Raw genomic sequence first — 24356 nt, forward strand, 5'->3', positions numbered from 1 at the left:
ACGTTACATAACCAACGTTCTATTTCGTCTAGTCTTAGCCCTTAAGCTAGCTGCTATTGGAATAATGCGTAGCTGGATGGGTTTACGCCACACTGGTTAGCTCAACCAAAGGACACACCCAACATGTCTCCTTTTAGCGAGGGTCGCTCAGCCCACGGATAAAGCATTTTTGACGGATACGAGCATGAAACGAGTAAAACTAGTAAATATCTGTAATCGTGCTGAAGGAAAATCCTCATTGGGTAACTGACTGTCTTCACGCTCTGTGATTGGCCAGTCACATAGAGCGCCCGCCCCTACCTACACACAAAACTGCAGACGGCCGGGAGCTCAGTCCTTCCTGTTCATCCACGCACACACACAGACAGTAACGGATCTCGCTGTGATTGCTTCACTGTTGCTCACGTTTCTTCAGTTTTCCCTAGGTTTTCTTCAGCTCGCCTCTTTTTCAGCTGAATATTTAAAGTTACTTTTGTCGTAACTTACATGGTGCATTTGACAAGACAGAGCTGATGTGCTGTGTTAGTCACTCACTACCTCCGCTCCGGTCGTTTTTTTTTATTTTTTTTAACTCCATCTCTCTCCCTCTCACCCTCTATCTCTCTCTCAGACACACACACACACACACACACACACACACACACACACACACACACATTAATCAACATTGTTTTGTTTAACTTTGTGTGGGAAAATGCCAAGAACGCTAAGAAAAAAAATCAGTTTGATCAAATTAAAATGAAAATATATACATAAAGTTGTGTCTGGTTCTAGCATTTCATATTTCCTAGTTCCTACTGCATGAGTTCAGATGTATAATCCATGCACTCAAATATTAATGTTCTGATTTTATTGAAAAACTTGTTCTGTAATAATTTCTTTACTATAGTGATCAAAAATATTTAATCTCAATTCTGAGGCTGCTCTGTAAATAGTTTTCAAATAAACAATACACATAGCAACTTCTGATCATTCCATATCAATTTCAGACTTAAAATAATATATTGATGTAAACCACACCCACTTCCGGGTTATGCCACGCCCATTCCGAGTACAGATACAGATAATTTAGTTGGTTGAACAGATACAGATACAGATAGTGGTGTACTCGCTCATCCCCAGTATAGAGTGTCTCCCAGTCTGTGGATTGGAAGCAATCATTCAGTCTCTCTAGATTCCTCAAACCACAAGTAGTGCTAACTCATTCACTGCCAGCCATTTCCTAATCAGAAAAGCCCTTCGCTGCTAGCATTTTTACTGTTCTTTTAACCCTCTGGAGGCAGACTTTGCAGATTTGCAACGTTAAAACCTACCTACCTGGTTACTCCACAAACGTATTTCATGAGTGTTGAGGGTCTGACCTCATGAGGAAATTACTATGCAGTGATTTTCTCCAAAATGACTGTGCTTAAATTGCTCTGAAAAGCAAATAATCACATCAGCGCCAAGAAACTTCATTTCCCATGATGCTTTGCACACGGAAGCATTGTGATGACGTCACCGCTTAGTACCAGAAACACGTTCTGCGCATGTGCGGGAAGCCGTGGAGCTTTTCCCGCGAACTAAGACCATAAATCTTCAGCAGAGACAAAGAAACCTCGTTCTTTTGCCCAGGATACCTGGCGGTAAGGACACGCTTATCGAACGCTCCGATTCCCTTGAGCACGCGGAAGCTCTAAGTGCCCAAGTTGAGGACACAGAACGGCGGAGGAAAGCAACAACTCCATCCAGCTCTCAGAGACGCTGTAAGTTGTCAAACTCAGCACAAAAGAAACTTGTTCTCTTTGTGTCCAGCCCGTGGAGAAACACTCGTGGAGGTAAACAACGGAGAAAGCATCAAACCGACGGACGACGCCAAACTGCGGAGAAACACGGAGAACCGTCAAATCAAAACAGTGAGGGACGCTTCACTGTTCTGGTGATCAGAAACTCATCTCTTTCTCTCATTCTTTCCTTCTCCCGTTTCCTCTATAGTCTCGAATAAGCAATAAACCGCGTCTATTGCTTAAAAAGTAGCTTCGTGTTTTCCTCTTTCGTCCCAAACACGTCCGTCGGGTCATTTTGAAAGAATAAACTGCTTATTGATCATTGTTTGGTATCTTAAAATGGTTTCAGTCATGGCCAGGCTGAAACTAAAAGATATTAATTTGTGATTAATCTTTTGTGTTGTTTCATGATCTTTTGAAATGTTTTGAGTGATTTAAGGTTAAGTTACTACTGATTCTAAGTGCTTTGGAAGTTAAAGTGCAAGTTGCCACCCACACTTTAGCCAGACAAAGGGGTCAGCCATCTTGTATTCAAGACTCCATTTTGAATCCATACACACGCACACACACACACACACACACACACACACACACACACACACTACTCCTTTGTGAGAACAAAGGACCCCATTCATACATCCTCCATCACATGCAAACACATCCATCTTCAATCATATCACACGGTTATTATTCATCTATTCCACTGTTTATTCATTTGACAAATTGTTAATTAAATGTTATAAAATTCAGATTTTTGTGTCCAGTAGCTTTGTTGTGTCGAAGAGAAGTCTCTGCTCCAAGGATTCTACGAACTTCAAGAAAGACTGATAAGAGTTTTGGATTCAATTTTTCCCCGGAAAAAGGGGAATGGTGCCCCGTATATCTAAGAATATCTTAATTAATTAATAAATCAGTAAATATTCCCATATTTACAGAATTTATTGAAGAATCCAAAAGTAAGTTGAAGCTTACTAATTGTTCGCTCCTAATAACCCCAACATTTTATTGGTGCAGCCCGCGTGAGGCTTGGATACACAGAGATTTCTATCCGGCACAAACAAACAAATAAATCCAAAGAGCTTGAATTAAAAATAATCCGTTGTTCAGCCTTGAACCAGCAACAGAGTGGTGCTGATTTCGCTGAGCAGGAAGCTGCATCGAACTCTCACCAGTAACTCAGTGCTTCTTTAAAGGTGCAAAGTGTAAATTAATTCTGGTTGACCTTTTAGGTTAAAAATTCAGTTTTTCCTTAAAGGTGCAACGTGTAATTAATTCTGGCTAACCTTTTAGGTTAAAATTCAGCTTTTCCTTAAAGGTGCAACGTGTAATTAATTCTGGCTAACCTTTTAGGTTAAAATTCAGTTTTTCCTTAAAGGTGCAACGTGTAATTAATTCTGGCTAACCTTTTAGGTTAAAATTCAGTTCCTCATTAAAGGTGCAGCGTGTAAGTAATTCTGACTAACCCTTTTAGGCTAAAATTAACTGCTAATTTAGCGACTTTAACTCACAGTGGCTATTATAACTAACTGAAACCTTCACTCAAAGACTGATAACACCCTGTTTGCTAATATTCTGAAGGAATAACTAGCATATTTAACACTGCAAGTGTTGTAAGACGTTGCTACGGCAACGCACCAGCTTTTGCTAAAATACTGAAAGGAATAGTATTTTAAGCGTCAGTCACGGCATTCCGTGCAATCTTAAAACGCTAAAACCTGTGCGCACAAAGGTTAATTTAGTGTTTTTCTGCTACAAAGCTAGCAGTTGCTGCCAAAGGTGCAGCCTTGAGCTATCTGCAGAAGCTCTACTAGGCTATTTTTGGTTCGGTTGTTAAAAATGGAGGGACAGAGTAGTGAACTGACCAACTCCCAGCAACCAGGTGGCGCTGCGGCCCACGACTATGAACCTGGCCTACTTTCTGGACAAATATTGTCCAAACTGGTCGCGGTTGCTCGAGAACCCGACTACCCTTCTAGGGATTTCACTGAAGAACAGCGTAGCGTCGAGCTAGAAGCTGTAATTGATCAAATAGAAAACCCGGATGGTACAAAACCAATCCAGGTTCACTTAGCTAAGTTAGCCCTGATCCTCTATCAGAGAGGACTCCAACGTGGTCAGAAGATCATGAACCTCCAGAGTATGCTAGCTGAAAAACAGCGAAATGGAAGGCTGATCGAGGAAGACGACACCCGCACCGATTCTGGGGAAGATGGGGAGGAGACCCCGCCCCCCTCTGCTGATGACAACAGACAGTGGGAAGGGGGGAAACACCAGGACTCTCTGGACGGACGCATGCCGCAGGGGAGAGATGAAGCTCATCTGTTCCAACCTTCGGCCCCGTTCCCTACACACACTATAGGGCATTCAGGACCACCTAGGGGCCGAGAGCAGTTCACCCTCGAATCCCAGGTTGGACCCTCATCTTCACGGCCTTCTCAATCAGTGAGAAGTCGACCAGCTGAGCGGCACCTCTATTTAGACCGCTCCCCCAGTCCACGAAGGGTGCAAGGTGCCGATTGGGGTTATGCACCCCAAGCTGCACCTCAACCATCCACCCATCCTAGCTACTCCGGTATTCGGCATGCCGATAACCAGCTGCATGACCAAGCATCATACGCCAGTCCGTACCCGGACAGAGCGTATTACGCAGAAGCCCCAGTTGAAAGACGCAGGCTGCACTACGCAGACGTGCCCCGGGAGGAGGACCTCCCAAGACACCCACGTGACGTGCCAGCAGCCCGCCACAACATGCCGAACCCCGATTTGGGCCCCAGGAGTCAACATTGGGAGCCCAGAGCACACCAGCGATATCCAGCGCCTTCTGAGACAGACCGTGGGTCAGAGTCAGAGGATGACGCGCCGTACCGTGAGTCAGGGCTCCGTGTACGTCAAATTGAATCGCTAGCTAAAGACATAGAACGCTTTGATCCTAACACCAATGAATCCAACGTCGACGATTATCTCAGGGAGATAGAACGTTGTCTGCTTGATCTTCCAGCACCCTCTTCAAGGGAAAAGCTCAAGCTAATTTGGAAAACCACATCTAGAACGGTGCACGGTTTCATGGAAACTCTACCACCTGACATTCGTGATCGGTACTCCTCGCTCTGCCGAGCGTTGAGGGATGAATACGCCACGTATGCAGACTCTGCGTCAGCTACAATGTGGGCCTTCTCCATCAAACACTGGAGAAACGAACCCCCCAGAGAGTATTATCGCAGACTCAAAAGTGCTTATTTCCAAGGTCGAAACGGCCCTGGGCTCGAGGAAGACCCTGCCTTCAGATCCCTGTTCATTCACAACCTGCACGAGTGTGTTCGATCCGAAGTCTCAATGTATTGTCGGATGAAAAAACTGACAACTCAGGAGATTAGGAGATATGCTCAACAGGCTTGGGAAGCCGGCGGAAAGCCCCAAAAGCCTGACGCACATCACCACGTCATGCACCTAGCTCCCGACACCGAGCCGCGTTTGGAGCTCGAAGGCACAGAAGCTCCACCCACTAAGCCAAAATCTGCTAAACCTAGACCTGTTAAACCGCGAGAGCAGTCCCAATCTCCTCAACAGGGGAAGGGGGGTGCTGATTGGCTGCCTAGGTCTGGACAATCAGACAGGAAGTGGCCCAACCAAAACCAACGGCAAGCAGGTCGGAACAGTGGAAGGTTTAAGGAGCGCCGCCCACAGGTAGGTCCCGAACACAAGTCCGCAGGTGAGTACTTGACCAAAGCCGACCTCCAGGAGATGTTTCAGCAGTTCCTAGCTAAACAGAAGGAACAGCTGAGATCTGCAGATGAGACCCCTGCACCAAAGTCTGCTTCTAAGAAGCCAGACCCAGAGCCAACGTCCGCATGACTAGGCGTGGCTCAACCTCCCAGCGTGGCCAGGACCTACCTGATCAGCTGGGGGAACACTACTGGTAGATCACAGGAGTCTCCTGAAATCTACCCCCCAGAGAAACCTGATACTAAATTTCTGAAGTTCCTTGGTGACTTAACAAACCATGATCATGCTCGCCGTTTGTACTGTAGCACCAACGTAGGTGGATGCATACAGGTTGATGCTCTGCTGGATACTGGCTCAGAAATCACCCTGATATGCTCCACACTGTTCCATCGCTTGTCTGACACCATGCGGTCGCTCGGGAAACCAGTCCAGGTAGAACCCTGTGACCTGAAAATCACCAGCTACACCCAGACCCGGGAGTGTATCACTCACCGGGCGTGGCTGGACATCACCTTCCAAGACATGACTCTGGTTCACCCGTTTTATGTCTGCCAGCTAGACACTGAACCACTTCTCATTGGTCAGGACCTGCTTGAACGTCTAGCTCCCCTCATCGACTGCCAGAAGGGTCAACTGTGGGCCCAGGTGGACACACCTAAGCCCTGGAACCCGGATAGCAGCCGACCATCCTCCATTCTTGAAGTCAGCATAAGTGAGCAGCAAAACCCTTGTTCCAAGGTCATGCCCCTCCCTACAGCTCCCACAGACGATGTCCGCCTGCAAAGGCATGAAACCGCTCCTGGAACTCCGTTCCGCACACATTCATCTTTTCTCTGCTCGCTGAAGAACGTCAGCCTGCAGCCATATGCACCACACATAGTTGGTGGTCTTACCATCAACTGCACCCACATCTCAGATGCTCGCCTTGCTCTTTGGTCTGAAAAGTCAGCCATCAGCCAGCAGACGTTTGAACACCTGCGTCAGAAGGACCCCCTTCTGGTCAGTGTGACACGTAGCCATCGGCTCTTGTCACCTACTTGGCCGCAGAGGCTCCTGAAAGCGCCAGAGGTCTGCTCTCTGACTATCCAACTTGGAGCAAGACAGCTCACACATACATTCAGCATCATACCACAGCTTGATCCACCTGCACTCATCGGAGCAGATCTGCTGGTTCGACTCGGTGCCCAGCTGGACACTTGCAATCAAGTCCTTTGGGCCCGAGCCACACCATCCTCTGAGCCTCGCTCAGAAGGCCCTGAACACTTGCTGTCCGGTCAGACCATTCCACAGGCCTGCCGTGCAGTGGTTGAGGCCAGCACGGTTCTGCCCCCACAGGTCAAAGGAGTGCCTGTTCGTCTGACTCTGATGAAGCATCAGAAGCTGCCAGGCACACAGGCCTTCTTCCAGCCATCACCACACTTCTTGGAGCTCAACTTAGCCGTCTGTGGCACGCCACTCTTGGAGCTGAACAATCGTTCTGCCTACTTGTTGGTCGAAAATCCGACCCGGAGTCCTATCCACATGCCGGCAGGAAAGCCCTTGGGCATGCTGATAGATAGCTCATTCCATGACTTTGAACTTTCAGTCCCCGTAATCGGACAACTTCCGTTGTTCTTGAACGACAGACAGGTTGGTGTAGACACATTCAGTACTTTCCCTTCACAAATGATTACCATCAAGCGGCATGAAGCCCTTCCTGAGGAACCCATTTGCAGTGCAACCTTAGATACTGACGGCGGTCAGTGTCTAACGGTTTTTGCAATAAATACTCAACCCTCTGAGTCACCGGTTGAAAGCCCGGAACATCAGAGACCCTCCTCCTCTGAACCTTATGACGGCTTCGAGGCCGAAGTCAGCCAGCAGCTTGACAAAGCGGATGCGCTGGAGTCAGAGGAGCAGAGAGCAGAGCTTAGAAGCCTGTTCTACGAGTTTCAGTCCGTCTTATCCAGGGACTCCCTGGACTGTGGACTCACAAACCTGCATACGGTTCGCATTCCAACGAACCCGAATGCCCCTCCTACTTTTGTACGTCAGTACAAGATTCCCCTCGCTGCTTATGAGTCGATCCAGGAGATCCTCGATCAGCTGAAGGAGAAAAACATCATCAGAGAGTGTAACTCCACTTACAACTCTCCCATCTGGCCGGTTCTGAAACCGACTGGGAAATGGCGTCTCACCATAGACTATCGCGCACTGAACAAACAAGTACCTCTCTCCAGGTGGCCTATGATCCATTTAGATCAGGAGCTAGCCAGAGTCAGAGATGCTCGTTTCTTCTCTACGGTTGACGTAGCCAACGGCTTCTGGACCATGAAGGTTGAGCCGGCGGACCAGTATAAACTGGCTTTCTCCTTTGGAAATCGCCAATATACTTGGAACCGCTGCCCCTTTGGCTACTCTAACTCACCTGCCGAGTTCAACATCTTCCTCCACAAAGCCATGTCAGATGCTGCTTCCAGAGGGAACCTCATATATGTCGATGACATCTTGATGAGGAGTCGAACCTTCGAGGAGCACCTGGCCGAACTCCGTCACGTGCTGCAACAGCTCGCTGACGCCGGAGCTAAATTGGCGATTGTCAAGGGACAGTGGTGTCGAACCAAAGTGGAGTATGTTGGACTGCTGGTTGGCCCTAATGGAGTCGAGCCCCAAGCGGGATGCATTAGAGCCATTCAGGACATCAAAGCCCCAGCTAATCTGACTGAACTCAGGAGCTTCCTCGGACTCTGCAACTACTCCAGGCAGTTCATTGAGGAGTACGCTGAAACAGCGAGGCCCCTCACTGAGCTGCTTCGGAACGACACACCTTTCGTGTGGGACAGACCCCAAGAACTCTCCTTCCAGTTCCTAAAACAGAAGTTGGCGTCCGCACCCTGTCTGGCTTACCCAGACAAGGATAAAGAGTTCTACATAGAGGCGACTTTCTCCTCTCACTGCCTGAGCGCTGCTTTGAAGCAGAAACACGACCAGGACATGAGAGTTGTGGCATACGCCAGCAAGCCTCTGAGCAAGGTGGAACTCCAGTTCTCAGACTGTGAGAGAGCCCTCCTCTCTACAGTCTGGGCTGTCGAACACTTTCGTAGTTACATCGGTGGACAGAAAGTGATCATTGAAACGTGTCATCAGCCTGTCACCTTCCTAAACAGCCAGCGTCTGCGCGAAGGAAGAGTGTCAAACAGCCGCATTGCGACGTGGATGATGGTGCTCCAAGGATACAACATTGAGGTCAAGTATGGTCAGAACACCAAGCTAGCGCTAGGACAAGGGCTAGCAGGCTGCCAGCACTGTGACTCTGACTCCGTCATGGCCCCCCTGGACACACCTGCCGCAGTCTACCCAACCGCATCCAATCATCGCTACTTTGAGAATGTTTGCCAAGGGCTTCCGAAAGTTTACACTGACGGATGCGCCTACCTTCACGAAGGCCAGCTCCGTGCCGGGGTTGGAGTCGTTTGGGTGGACTGTGACACTAAGCAACCAAATCACTACCGGTTGGGCCAAAAGTCTAGTCAGTACGCCGAAATTGCTGCAGTGTTGATAACCCTCCAGCAGGCTGCAGCCTTGGACATAACTCAAATCGTCCTTTGCTCTGATTCAAACTACGCTAGACACAGCTTCATCTCTCACTTCCCCATGTGGAAGGAGAACCACATGAAAAACGCCAGGAACAGAGACGTGAAACACTCGGAGTTATTCCTAGCGTGTGATCTGCTCACCACTGAGAAAGGCATAATGGTCTACTGGAAAAAGGTCAAAGGTCACTCCAGGACCCTAGGTCCAGAGAAAGATGGTAATGACGAAGCTGACCGCCTTGCTAAGCTCGGTGCTGACCAGGGAACCTGCTGGGAATTCAAAGACGAGTGGCTTCCACCCAAGGCCGTTCACGAGGTCTGCGCGATTACTCGTCGCCATGCTAAACAGGCAGACGAACCTCAGAACGTTGGGGTACCCGTGTTTCTAGGCAGACAACCACATGATGCGGACCTAGTCACCATGCAGGAACAAGATCCTGACCTGAAGCTCATCCGCGAGCTTCTCCAAAAGGGCCCGATGCCTGAACAACCGTCACCACCTACTGGCGCAAGCCGAGATTTGGTAACCCTGCATCGTCAACTCGCGCATCTGAAACTACAAAACGATTTGTTAGTTTACATACGTGACGATCACAGACCGCCGCGCTGGGTTGTTCCACTCGACCACAGAGGAGTGATGCTTGCCTACGCCCACGACACTCCGGTTGGAGGTCACCGCGGAGCAAAAGCTACCCTCGCGTCACTGACAGAAGTAGCATATTGGCCGTCGATGTCCAAGGACGTACACAGCTATGTCCAAGGCTGCCTCATCTGTGCCCAGTTTCAACCCTCCCAGCCGCTTGCTAGAGCACCACTGCAACGCAGGGGAATAACCTTCCCTTGGTCCCACCTGCAGATCGACTGGGTTGGACCGGTTCCCAAATCGGCAAGAGGAAACAAATATATGCTAACTGTAACTTGCAGTTTCACGAAGTGGGTGGAGTGCCTTCCAGCGCCAAACGATACAGCCGTCACAACCGCTGTACTGCTGATTAACCACGTTTTTAGTCGATGGGGACTTCCACTCTGCATTGACTCTGACCGGGGAACTCATTTCACATCCAGTGTAATGACATCCCTGTTTGAACTTCTGGGGGTGGAAGTGAGATTCCACCTCCCCTATCACCCACAGTCATCCGGACAGGTCGAACGGATGAACCGCACGGTCGTCTCTATGCTCAAAAAGTACGTCTGCTCCACTGGGAAGGACTGGGACGTCAAGCTCCCTCTGGTCCTGATGGCCATACGGTCCACTCCACAGCGATCCACTGGGGTTACGCCCTTTGAGATGATGACCGGCAGACTGATGACTCTACCACTGCACCTCCTGTATCACCCAGAGGATGTCAGTGTTGCCACTGCCTATACCGCCCATCAGTATGTGGCAGACTTGAAAACACACCTCAGAGCTACGTTCGCGCACGCTCAGAAGAAACTGGAGACCAACGTAGAAGGCGCTAAAGCCTACTACGACCAAAAGACAACCAGCCGCGAATACGAGGTGGGTGACAAAGTATTCTACTTTCGGTTCGCCCAACCGGCACGCAAACCTAAGAAGTTCCTGCCCTGCTGGTCAGGACCATTTGAGATCGTGGCAAAACTCTCTCCAGTTGCATACAGGTTACGCATCACCAAAGCGAGACAGGAGCCTGTCTACAAATGGGTGCATGCAAACCAAATCAAACCCTACGTCAAACCATCCCCGCGGGTACAGAGACCAGACTCCCCGCAGGAGGTAGACGTAGTCGCTACATAGTTCTATGCATGGGAATGGAAAAGGGGGGAAGTGCACGTTTAACCCACTAACATGTACTAACCGACAAAGAACCAAGCCCCCCCCCCCCCGCCGTCATTTTCACTAACCAAGAGAAACTCCTCCTAGAACGCTAACAGGAAGTACTTACTAAAACCTTACAGGGTACTCTTGTAACTGTCAACCTACATTCTGCTCTGATTAATGAATCTCTACGTGCAATCAAGACTTTGTCTGAAACCATACATCAGGATATTGTGTACACATGAGTGGTGAGAGATTTGATGCAGGACCTGCTCAGGGAAGTAAGTTCCACGCTGGACAGCTTGGTTGAAAGTCGTATTTCCCCGTACTTGGTACCACTGGACCTGCTCAAAGATAGCTTGACAGCTGCTACCCCTCTACTGTGCACCTTTCACAAATCCACCTAGCGTACAGCCTAGGCAGTGCAATTCCCATTCACGTTGGAAAAAAATTAGAACTCGGTTTCCTGTTAAACGTTCCCATAATTGTGACACCTCACATCTATAAGTTTAGGTCGATGCTGAACATTGGTATTTGAAAGGACGGTAGGCATTTCCACCTTGAACTAAAAACCTGGCACTCCATCACCTCAACCTCGAACAGCATGATTCGGAGATTGAGATCATGGACGCTTTCCAGGGTTATAACTTTACCATCGATTTAGAAATTGACCAACAATTACTGATTGAAGGAACCAAATTTGCTGAGTTCACACAAAACCCGCGTGAACTTACTTTGACGCCCAAGACGCTACATTGACACAGATTATACGACTTTAATCTGCACATTGGTCGCCCTGGGGATGGGATGGCTCATCACGGCCGTGATAGCTTATTCCGCCTACAGGCGTGTTAATAAACTCCAAGATAAGATGCACTTGCTCACCTACGGTGTGCCTCGTGACCGCGTTCGGGGAGAATCCAAGCGTGAATGTACCACACCTGTCTAAAGGGGGTGAGCAACATTTTCTTTATTATTTTGTAACCCTAAGAGTAGTTCTCACTTTAGTCTACCTCACATTTTTATCTGAGTGTTGCATTATGTCACATTCTTTATAAGCTACACACTGAATGTATGACCTAAGAATGTATTTTATGAGACCTCAAGGTTGCTATGAATTTTCTTGGATGTTATATGTTACATGTTTTTTTTTTTTTTTTGGGTTTTCTGTATTTTTGTTTCTTACTTGGTCACATATTGACTAGTGGTTATGTGCCGGCCCAGCTCAGTCTGTCAATGACTCTGTCTGACGCACCAGCACATTGTAGTGCCTCTTAGTTTAATGGTCCTTGTTTTAGCACAAAGACTGTCCTGATCCGCCCTTTGGACCAAAAAGGGGGGAATCTTGGGACCACATAGGTCAATGCGCGTTTGCGAACTATGGACCTCGTACATCACCGCGTGCTCCATAAACTGAACTGTATGGCCGGCGGTGAGATGCCTTTGTGTCCACTCGTGGAGTTAACCGCCCACCGACCTTCCTCCTTCTACACTACTACCTCTCGCATGGACGACATCATCATTGCGTACCACCTGCGTGAGTGGCTTCTTCTCGTTATGCGCGTTGGGGACTATCCCGTTTCCTATCCTCTTTGTGCCTGACAAAGACAAAGACCAAAGGCGCCAGGATCCAAGACAAAGACCAAAAGACAAAGGCGTCCAAGGAGACCAACGTCCTAAGGGACAAACCCACCTGTGCTTCCGACAATCAAGTCGACCTACGTTCATGAGGAACAAACCCATCTGTGCTTCCGACGATCGAGCTTTGGGCGCGATCCCCGAAACCAAAAGGGGGAATGTTGAGGGTCTGACCTCATGAGGAAATTACTATGCAGTGATTTTCTCCAAAATGACTGTGCTTAAATTGCTCTGAAAAGCAAATAATCACATCAGCGCCAAGAAACTTCATTTCCCATGATGCTTTGCACACGGAAGCATTGTGATGACGTCACCGCTTAGTACCAGAAACACGTTCTGCGCATGTGCGGGAAGCCGTGGAGCTTTTCCCGCGAACTAAGACCATAAATCTTCAGCAGAGACAAAGAAACCTCGTTCTTTTGCCCAGGATACCTGGCGGTAAGGACACGCTTATCGAACGCTCCGATTCCCTTGAGCACGCGGAAGCTCTAAGTGCCCAAGTTGAGGACACAGAACGGCGGAGGAAAGCAACAACTCCATCCAGCTCTCAGAGACGCTGTAAGTTGTCAAACTCAGCACAAAAGAAACTTGTTCTCTTTGTGTCCAGCCCGTGGAGAAACACTCGTGGAGGTAAACAACGGAGAAAGCATCAAACCGACGGACGACGCCAAACTGCGGAGAAACACGGAGAACCGTCAAATCAAAACAGTGAGGGACGCTTCACTGTTCTGGTGATCAGAAACTCATCTCTTTCTCTCATTCTTTCCTTCTCCCGTTTCCTCTATAGTCTCGAATAAGCAATAAACCGCGTCTATTGCTTAAAAAGTAGCTTCGTGTTTTCCTCTTTCGTCCCAAACACGTCCGTCGGGTCATTTTGAAAGAATAAACTGCTTATTGATCATTGTTTGGTATCTTAAAATGGTTTCAGTCATGGCCAGGCTGAAACTAAAAGATATTAATTTGTGATTAATCTTTTGTGTTGTTTCATGATCTTTTGAAATGTTTTGAGTGATTTAAGGTTAAGTTACTACTGATTCTAAGTGCTTTGGAAGTTAAAGTGCAAGTTGCCACCCACACTTTAGCCAGACAAAGGGGTCAGCCATCTTGTATTCAAGACTCCATTTTGAATCCATACACACGCACACACACACACACACACACACACACACACACACACACACTACTCCTTTGTGAGAACAAAGGACCCCATTCATACATCCTCCATCACATGCAAACACATCCATCTTCAATCATATCACACGGTTATTATTCATCTATTCCACTGTTTATTCATTTGACAAATTGTTAATTAAATGTTATAAAATTCAGATTTTTGTGTCCAGTAGCTTTGTTGTGTCGAAGAGAAGTCTCTGCTCCAAGGATTCTACGAACTTCAAGAAAGACTGATAAGAGTTTTGGATTCAATTTTTCCCCGGAAAAAGGGGAATGGTGCCCCGTATATCTAAGAATATCTTAATTAATTAATAAATCAGTAAATATTCCCATATTTACAGAATTTATTGAAGAATCCAAAAGTAAGTTGAAGCTTACTAATTGTTCGCTCCTAATAACCCCAACATGAGCATTTTTTAACTCAGAAGTACCCCTGAAGGACTTAGTTGTTTGTCCTTTTATCAAAACTTATTTTGAGCCTGAGACGGTTGTCACAGAACATTGTGCGCTAGAATGATGTCAATGCCACAACTACTAAAACAAAGAGTCGACTCACCTCTTACATCGGCAAGAATCCGTGCATTTCGAGCATTATCCATTCTTTCATAATCCATTTTCGAATTGTGATCGGCAGAAGCTTTTCCGGTTTGCGCCTCACATTTTTTTACAGCAGCGGCCCAAAATGATTTCTAAACCCATGGATTTTCTGCTTCCTGATCACGCTGTGTGTGACGTCCACGACACTGTAGCCTTTTAGCTTTAGTCAAAAATGGCGTCTGGCGACGGCGCAAACATTTTTCTTCAGAAGAAAGGCTTTTAGTGCTTCTACTTGTTATTGTTTTAAAGACGTGTCCAAGTCATTTCGACCAGAGGAAAGAGCCGCAGCGAACTCCGCTTCAGTCGCCGTGTTTATGACTAACTCGGCGTTATGGTGTGTGACGTACGCTGCTCAGTGCTGATTGGCTCGGTTAGAATTCTCACGGGGTGGGGTTATTTGAATAGGAGAGTTCCCAGACCCTTCCTCTGTGCAGAATTAAATAGAGGAGGAGTCTGGCAGGCCAGGCTAACACTACATTTGGGACTTGAATAAAAAACATTTGTCTTTGTACTGATTTGTGTGATTGCATTAACTGCAGACTGCACATAATTTCAGCATTTTAACACCCAGTCACCAAAGTAAATAGGATTCTGTGCAGTGCCAGCAACTTCTGTACCCCCTCTGCACTTGGTGAAGTGGATGCAACATCATGTAAAACCCAGCAAGATGACACGCCTCATTCACACCAACGTCTATGTCAGCCAAATTGCACTTGGAGGAAATGTGCAGGCTTCAAGTGAGTGGTACAAAAGCCCACATCAGCAAGAGCATGGTCAGGGGATGACTGTGGTTTAGAGCCAGAGAAGCAAACAGCAGAATATTTCAAAAAAGGCAGGTAAAAGGTGGAGGGCCATGGGCAGAGGTGCAAGAATAATCCAGTTGCGGCAAAACAAGCTGGGGAAATCCAAGAAGCAGAAATAAGTTTATGTTTGGGAGAACAGGCATGGACATGAGTCCTGGAGAATTTACTTCCATGGAGCTTTCAATAATCTGGCAGAGTCAGTGGTTGGATGAGACTTGAGTAGCAAGAGAAGCAGGTGAGTTGCATCAGTTCGATAAGCAGGCACAGGTGTGGGAGATGAGGCTGATTGGAAACAGGGCATGGCTGGAGCCAGAACATGACGTGATTTTAATCTGTTGGATGTGACACAGAGCTTCAACCCTTTAGAGGTTTTTCTAAACCATATTAAATTTTGATGTGACTATTTCAAAAAGTTTTAGCTGGTAAATGGTTAGAGATAAAGGTACACTTTAAATGAGAAAATCTTTATTATGGCCCAAAGTTGGTTGGGAGCAAATACACGCATTTAATTAGCATATTATGATATTGTCACAATGTGCCGGTGAGTGAGACGGAGGTGAGGATCCAAGTGCAGGGGAAGAAACAAGCAGGGAGCCAGACAGGAACATTTACAACACTGATTTAATGGAGGACACACAGGACAATGAAACAATGAACCAACCAAAGGGCGGATTCCAGATGCCCACAGGAACATAGAGCAGGGCTGGAGGAGGGGGACCCAGAGGGACCGACAGAGAGGAGGCAGGGACCAGTAGAGTCTGGGGGCCTGCACCTGGGGCAGAGGAGGCGACGACGGTCTCTTGGGTTGCCTGCGCCTGGGGCAGAGGAGGCGGCGACGACGGGCTCTTGGGGGCCTGCGTCTGTGGCAGAGGAGGAGGCGACAATGGGCTCTTGGGGGCCTGCGTCTGTGGCAGAGGAGGAGGCGACGACGGGCTCTTGGAGGCCTGCGTCTGTGGCAGAGGAGGGGGCAACGACGGGCTCTTGGGGGCCTGGGTCTGTGGTAGAGGAGGAGGCGACCAGGGGCTCTTGGGGGCCCGTGCCTGGTGAGGGCAGGACTGGTGGTGACCGGAGGCAGAGACACTGGATGACACGTCTTTGACTTCTGGACTGGAGGCGGCGGTGACGACCTCAGGGCTGGAGGCAGCAGCGGCGACGACCTCAGGGCTGGAGGCGTCGTCGTCAGCCTCTGGGCTGGAGGCGGTGGCGGCGGTCTCTGGGCTGGAGGCAGTGGCGTCGACCACTGGGCTGGAGGCGGTGGTGTCGACCACTGGGCTGGAGGCGGCGGCGTTGACCACTGGGCTGGAGATGGCGGCATCGACCTCAGGGCTGGAGACGGCAGTGTTGACCACGGGACTGGAGACGGCGTCGACCACGAGACTGGAGACGGCGTCGACCATGGGACTGGAGACGGCGTCGACCACTGGACTGGAGACAGCATCGCCCACTGGACTGGAGATGGCTTCGCCCACTGGACTGGAGACGGCGTCGACCACGGGACTGGAGACGGCATCGACCACTGGACTGGAGACGGTGTCGACCAATGGACTGGAGACGGCGTCGACCACTGGACTGGAGACGGCGCCGACCAATGGACTGGAGACGGCATCGACCACTGGCTGGAGACGGCTTCGACCACTGGACCGGAGACAGCGGAGACATTGGACTGGAGGGGGCGTCGACCTCTGGACTGGAGGGGACGTCGACCTCTGGACTGGAGGGGACGTCGACCTCTGGACTGGAGGGGACGTCGACCTCTGGACAGGAGGGAATGTTGACCTCTGGACTTGAGGAAACGCCGACCTCTGGACATGAGGGAGCGTCGACCTCTGGACACGAGGGAGCGTCAACCTCTGGACACGAGGGAGCGTCAACCTCTGGACACGAGGGAGTGTCGACCTCTGGACACGAGGGAGTGTCGACCTCTGGACTGGAGAGAGCGTCAACCTCTGGACTGGGGAGAGCGTCAACCTCTGGACTGGGGAGAGTGTCGACCACTGGACTGGGGAGAGCATCGACCTCTGGACTGGAGAGAGCATCGACCTCTGGACTGGAGAGGGCATCGACCTCTGGACTGGAGAGAGCGTTGACCTCTGGACTGGAGAGAGCGTCGACCTCAGGACTGGAAAGGGCGTCGACCTCAGGACTGGAAAGGGCGTCGACCACAGGACTGGAAGGGGCGTCGACTTCAGGACTGGGGGCGTCAACCTCCATCGACTTCTGGTCCAGAGACGTCAACTTCTGGTCCGGGGGCGTCGATTTCTGGTCCATCGACATCTGAACCGTCGACTTCTGTTCCGGGGGCGTCGACTTCTGGTCCGGCAGCGTCGGCTTCTGGACCGTCAACTTCTGGTCCGGGGTGTCGGCTTCTGGACTGTCGACTTCTGGTCCGGGGGCATCGACTTCTGGTACGGGGGCGTCGACTTCTGGACCGTCGGCTTCTGGACCGCAGGCTTCTGGACCGCCGGCTTCTGGAGTGGAGGAGGAGTTGCTACAGACGGGACCGCTTGGACAGGCTGGACCGGATGGGGTGCGACCTCCGGGACCACCGCTGGGACAGGAGCGGACTGAACTGGTGGTGCCAGAAACTGGGAGACTAGGGAGGATAGATTGTCCAGCTGGAGCTCCTGGAGACTGAGGCTCTGATGGAGTTGGGCCAGCTCAGCTCGGAGACCGGCAAGCTCTGCTGGGTGGACTGCGGGTTCGATCCTTTGGCCAAGAGCTGCAGACTGGACCAGAACCTTCTCCTGGTAATTCTGGGAGGATAGGGTGTCCAGCTGGAACTCCTGGAGGCTGACGAGCTGACGGATCTGGCCAAGCTCCGCCTGGAGGCCGGCGAGCTCTGTCAGCTGGGCTGTAGGCATGGTCCCTCCGCCTGCAGATGACAGAGGTGCTTATTAGACCGGAGACGGGACTGCTAGTCTGACTGGGGGCGGGTCCAAGCTGGCGCGCCGAGCTAGAGCTGCAGCAAGTTCGTGGCTCCGTCCTGGGACCAGGGGTGACAGTGGAGCCCAGCATCCTTCCCAACGCCGTGGGCCAGCTCCGGGGGAGCACACAGCCAGTCTGGTGCCCACGTAGCAGGAGCAGTCTAGCTGTGTCTCCTGGTCCAAACCCACATCTAGCTCCAGGAGGGCGGAGGGGATCGTCGCAGTCGGGGTTCGGCAACGGCGTCTGCGGCGAGACGAGGCCAGAGGAGGAGAAGCCGGCCGGTGATCTGCAGTTACAAACTGGAGCAAACACTCCCAAGGAAGAACCTTCCCGCTGAATCCTATACTGGGTTGGTTCATTCTGTCACAACGTCCCGGTGAGTGAGACGGAGGTGAAGATCCAAGTACAGGGGAAGAAGCCGGCAGGGAGACAGACAGGAACATTTAAAACACTGATTTAATGGAGGACACACAGGACAATGAAACAATGAACCAATCAGACAAAATGGACTAACAGGGTTTAAATACAGGAGGAGCTGGGACCTTGGGTGATTGGAAGATGAGAGGCAGGTGGGAGCAATTAACATGGACACAGTACTGAACAAAATGGGGAGACAGGACAGGGTGTGACAGATATCATCAGGCTGCAGTCTTGGACTGCATATTTTTTTAGAGATGTACTTTTTTTACGTTATTTTGAAATGTTCACTATATTATTTATATTTTAAATGTATACACATGTAGAGGGATAATTATTGAATGCATTTGGGTGCTTTTAAAGCTTAATATACTACTCTACACTTTGACCAATGTGATGTGAATTTCCATATAAATATGGAAATCCAGTCTGATTGGTCTTTAATGTTTAACCAGAAGATTTAGAATTCTTTGTTTATTCAGGGATTGTAGAACACTTCGCACTGATTCAAGAAGAGAGTCAGGTTTATAAAAAGTAAGAATTTATTTTCTAAACAATTAAACACATGACAAGTTAACTAATATTACTGTGATGGTTGGATCTAGACCAGAGGTATCAAACTCATTTTTGCTCAGGGGCCACACTGAGGGAAATCTAGTCCCAAGTGGGCCGAACCGGTAAATTAAAAAAAAACTTCTGATTGTTTTCTTTGTTTTAATACAATCAATATAAAACAAGGCTGGAGCCTGAGTACATTGTAGTACAAGTACAACACCTGAAGTGTACTTGAAAATTTGAAAAAAGTAAAAAAATCAACAAATAAAAAAAACATTCCTTAGTGATTCAAAGAGCTTACAGATCACATGGCAAGATCAGTTTCATGCAGCACTTAAAGTATATTTGACTCATTTTACTTTACATTTTTTAGCTTTCACCAGCACATTAATATCAAAGTCACATCCTGAGTGGCAGCCAACTTCAGGATGTGATTCAAGTTTGCATCTAGAAGGACTTTTAGGGAGTCGGAAAAGTATCAGCTTTGTTCTGCAGGAACCTTTTGCTGTGTCAGTGGTAGGCAGCTTTTAGCGGGGTTTTGACAGCTTGTCAAAAATGCTCTGGGTTAAAGAGGTTTCACTCCAGATGGCCATTCCGTAGCTTTCACTAGAACTGACTCACCGAGAGATGAGCTCTGTTTTAATATTCTCATATTATGAATTCTTGTCCAATCGGAACGTGCCATGTTAAGTGATATTACCAAGAACCTCACGCCTTCTTTCAGATACCGGACGCTCTGATTTGGGGTAAGGAAATATCTATGTGTCATGAGTTTAACTTAACTTTAATTTATCTCTCTAATGAACCTTGTGTCTGAGTGTAGGTGATGATTGCCTTGTCATATCAAACATTACTGATTATCATATATAAATCATTCAATGTACCAATTCATTTTAAACTTTCAGTAATTCAAGCACAGATCAATAAACCTTATTGATTTAAGCACAGATTAATGAAGACATTATTATTATTCCATTCCACGAATGATTAACTCATATGAGCTGAAAACAGTCACTCTTATAACAGTCCAGTCCGGCCTTGATAAGCAGACAGGCTTGGTACAGAAGGACCTTTAGAAGGGAACATGATGTTGAAGTCTTGCCAATCTGAGTGTAAACACTCAGTGTCGAATCTTTTCCTGCAACTTGGAAGCTTAATAGATGCACAGAGGCAGATTCATGTCTGCAGCCATCCGATGGCATGTAGATCAGTCTGTAGACGAAAAATGACCATTTCTGGACATTACATATCCCCCTTTTCAAGGACACGGGGATCTGGCAGAAATCACGGGTCGTTAAATAATTCCAGAGGCCCTGAGGACTCAGTCGAGGGAGGAAAAGGTTAGTTCCCAGGAGGAGGCATCAGGAGTGAGGAAAGGCAAACCCCCACACCGGAGAATAGTCAATAGCCCTGAGGGCGGTGCATCGTTGGTTGGACCAATCAGGGTCTACGCTGCAGGACTGTTTTGATAACGCGGACTGGGAAATGTTTCACGCGGCTGCTAGAGACATTGATGAGTACACAGACTCAGTCTGCGGATTTATCGGAAAATGCGTGGAAGATGTTGTCCCATCCAGAACAGTTAAATCCTTCCCAAATCAAAAACCCTGGATTAATGGAGGTGTGCGAATGGCGCTGGCGGCGTGGAGTACCGCCTTTGCCTCCGCGAACACATCAGACTACAAACACGCACATTACCAACTCCGGAAGACGATCAAAGCAGCCAAATGTGAGTACAGAGACAGGGTGGAGCAACAGTTTGACAACCCCCGGAGTATGTGGCAGGGACTAAACACAATCACAGACTTTAGAGGGAAAACCAGAACACCGCAGACCACGGCCTCTCTGTGTGAGGATCTAAACGCATTCTATGCCAGATTCGACACAGCAAACACCATGAGACCGGACAGTGAGCGCACCGTGGATGACGTCAGTGCGCACACTGTGTCTGAAGAGGATGTGCGGAGGTGCTTCAGGAGGGTGAACGCACACAAAGCTACTGGTCCGGACAGGATTCCCGGCCTCGTCCTCAGGTCATGTGCGGCTCAGCTGGCTGGAGTGTTTACACACATCTTCAACCTTTCCCTCTCTCTGTCTGTAGTCCCAGCCTGCTTCAAAATGGCCACCATTGTCCCTGTACCCAAATCCTCCACCATCTCCTCATTGAATGACTGGCAACCTGTAGCCCTGACCCCCATCGTGAGCAAATGCTTCGAGAAGTTGGTCAGGGACTTCATCTGCTCTGCACTACCCGATTCACTGGACCCTCTACAGTTTGCATACCGCCACAACAGGTCCACTGATGATGCCATAGCCCTGACACTTCATGCTGACCTGTCACACCTGGAGAAGAGGGACACGTATGTGAGAATGCTGTTTGTAGATTACAGCTCAGCATTCAACACCATAGTTCCCTCAAAGCTGGACAGGAAACAGCAGGATCTAGGACTGAGAAGCTCCCTCTGCAGCTGGATCCTTAACTTTCTGTCTGACAGACGCCAGGTGGTCAGACTGGGCGGCACCACCTCATCCCCCGTCACACTGAACACTGGTGCTCTACAGGGGTGTGTGCTGAGCCCTCTACTGTACTCACTCTACACCTACGACTGCACGGCCACTAGAAACTCCAACATCATTGTGAAGTTTGCGGACGACACCACAGTGGTGGGTCTCATCACCAACGACGATGAGACGGCCTACAGGGAGGAGATCAGCGCCCTGACCCACTGGTGTCAGGACAACCATCTCACCCTCAATGTCACAAAGACAAAGGAGTTGATAATGGACTTCCGGAGGTGCAGAGGAATACACCCCCCCATCACCATCAACGGTGACCCTGTGGAGAGGGTGAGCAGCTTCCGTTTCCTTGGAGTTCATCTGGCTGAGGATCTTACGTTGTCAGTGCACACCAACAATACAGTGAAGAAGGCACAGCAGCGCCTCTTCTTTCTCAGGAGACTGAAAAGATTTGGCATGAGCGGCCGCATCCTCAGGACCTTCTATCGCTGTGCCATTGAGAGCATCCTCACTGGATGCCTCTCCACCTGGTATGGCAACAGCACCGCTTACAACCGCAAAGCTCTCCAGAGAGTAGTGCGGTGTGCAGAAAGGATTATTGGAGGTGAGCTTCCCTCCCTCCAAGACATCTACAGGAAGCGGTGCCTGAGGAAAGCGGGGAGGATCATCAAGGACTCAAGTCACCCCAGCCATAAACTGTTCAGACTACTTCCATCAGGAAGGAGGTTCTGCAGCATCCGTTCCAGAACCAGCAGACTGAGAGACAGCTTTTTCCATCAGGCCATCAGACTGCTGAACACTTCACAGACACCTCACCCTCACTACTGAAACTCCAACATCACACACTCCATACTGTACATTAATGCCACTGTTTTGCACATACCAACCTCTGTATATTTTATATCTCTTATTTTATTGTTTACTTTATTCATTTGTTAAATATGTATATACACATTACACACACTCACACGCACACACGTAGAAAAATAAAAAATAAAATACTTAGCACACACATTTAGTAATGTACATACCTTACATACTATATATATTATTACTTAGATTAGCCATTTTAATATTTTGCTTGTTTTTACGTTATTGTATTTTTGCACAACTCTGTTGCTGTGAAGCTCACACACAAGAATTTCACTCGCATGTACTGTACCAGTGTACCTGCACATGTGACGTGACGATAAAAGTGATTTGATTTGATTTGATTTGATTTGGTACTCTAAAGCTTGAAGAAATAATTCCAAACAGGCAATAATAATTCCACTTAGCGTAATCCTTAGGAAGGAAACATGATGTTGAAGTCTTGCCAATCTGGGTGTAAGCACGCAGTGTCAAATCTTTTCCTGCAACTTGGATGATTAACAGATGCACAGAGGCAGATTCACGTCTGAAGCCGACCAATGGCATGTAGGTCAGTCTGTAGATGAAAAATGACCATTTCTGGACATTACACAATCATACATCATTCAGTGTAAATGTTTGCATGCTTGCTTAGTATGAGGATTGCTGTAAATGTAATTTCGATGCAATTTGCTGGGTTCCTTATATAGGAAACTTCTTTTCTGATTGGCTTAATGAATTGACCTGTATTGCCAATGTCAAACTCTATAAACTGAAAATTTCAATCGAAACACAGCCGTAAGTGTTCCTCAGATTGACGTTACACACCTCCACCATCTTCTGGAGTAAAGCAGTAACTTCATGAGCTGTGGCTCGTTAAAGTCAGCAATGAGGCTTTTCACAATATAGCAACTTTAGCACCAAGTAACTACATCACAGTTGGTAGAGAAAGCAGGAATGTGACCGTAATTTCACATTTTTACTATGACAAAACCTTACTGAAAATGTCAAGAATTAAGCTGCTCGGGTAACTTTATGTGAGAGGGACTTTGTTCAAATAACTTCAGAAAGAGATTCATAGTTTCCCGAGCCTTTTTCCCAAAAAGTAGGTAAGTAAGTAAATTTTATTTATATAGCACTCATTACAGGCAGAAAACCAGTGCTTCACATGGTCAAAACAAAACCAAAATGTCATAAAATCATCATGATAAATAAGTTAAAAATGACAAAATACTGTAAAACAAGTAAGTAAGTAACTTTATTTCTATAGCACCTCTCACAGACAAAAAAGGTCACAAAGTGCTTCACAAGTTAAAAGGCAACAACATATAAATACAGTAAAATACAGCCACAATATACATAGTGTCAAATAAAACCAATCTGAATGAGACTAAGTTTAAAATGCCTGGAGAAACAAATGGGTTTTAAGATTGCTCTTAAAAACATCAACTGAGTCGATTGAGCGTAAAGACAGAGGTAGCTCATTCCAGAGCCTAGGAGCGACGGCCTGGAATGAGCGATCTCCTCATGTCCTGAACTGAGTACGTGGGACCATTAAAAGGTTTTGATCCAGTGATCTCAGCCTGCGAGAAGGCGTGTAAGGGCAGAGCATTTCTCGAACATACAATGGAGCCAGACCATGCAGCGCTCTGAAAGTCAGCACAAGAATTTTAAAATTTATGCAAAATGTGATTGGAAGCCAATGAAGAGCTTTTAAAATGGGGGTAATGTGGGCCCTTCTGTTGTCACGGGTCAGAATTCTAGCTGCACAATTCTGGACTTGTTGTAAGCGGGACAGCTCTTTTTTGTTTAGACAAGAAAATAAACTATTACAGTAGTCTAAACGGGATGATGTAAACGCGTGAATAATCAACTCAAGATCAGCTTTAGACACCATTGTTCTGAGTTTAGAAATTTGTCTCAAGTGGTAAAAACTGTTTCTAGTTAACTGCTTTGAGTGATGTTCAAGAGACATTCCCTTGTCAAAGAAAACTCCAAGGTTTCTAAGGGTAGGTTTTACAGACAAACTCAGATCACCTAACTG

General features: G+C 48.1%; 1 protein-coding gene across 1 annotated transcript; it reads left to right on the top strand.

Moving 5' to 3' along the window:
* Window positions 1-1353: 1353 nt before the first annotated feature.
* Window positions 1354-5618, top strand: LOC139070565 (uncharacterized). Its single transcript, XM_070553034.1, has 2 exons — window positions 1354-2959; window positions 3022-5618. The coding sequence occupies exon 2, from the start codon at window positions 3603-3605 to the stop codon at window positions 5616-5618; it is 2016 nt and encodes a 671-aa protein (XP_070409135.1). The 5' UTR covers window positions 1354-2959; window positions 3022-3602.
* Window positions 5619-24356: the final 18738 nt, after the last annotated feature.

Source organism: Nothobranchius furzeri, chromosome 7 (assembly GCF_043380555.1).
Source record: "Nothobranchius furzeri strain GRZ-AD chromosome 7, NfurGRZ-RIMD1, whole genome shotgun sequence".
Taxonomy (NCBI): Eukaryota; Metazoa; Chordata; class Actinopteri; order Cyprinodontiformes; family Nothobranchiidae; genus Nothobranchius; species Nothobranchius furzeri.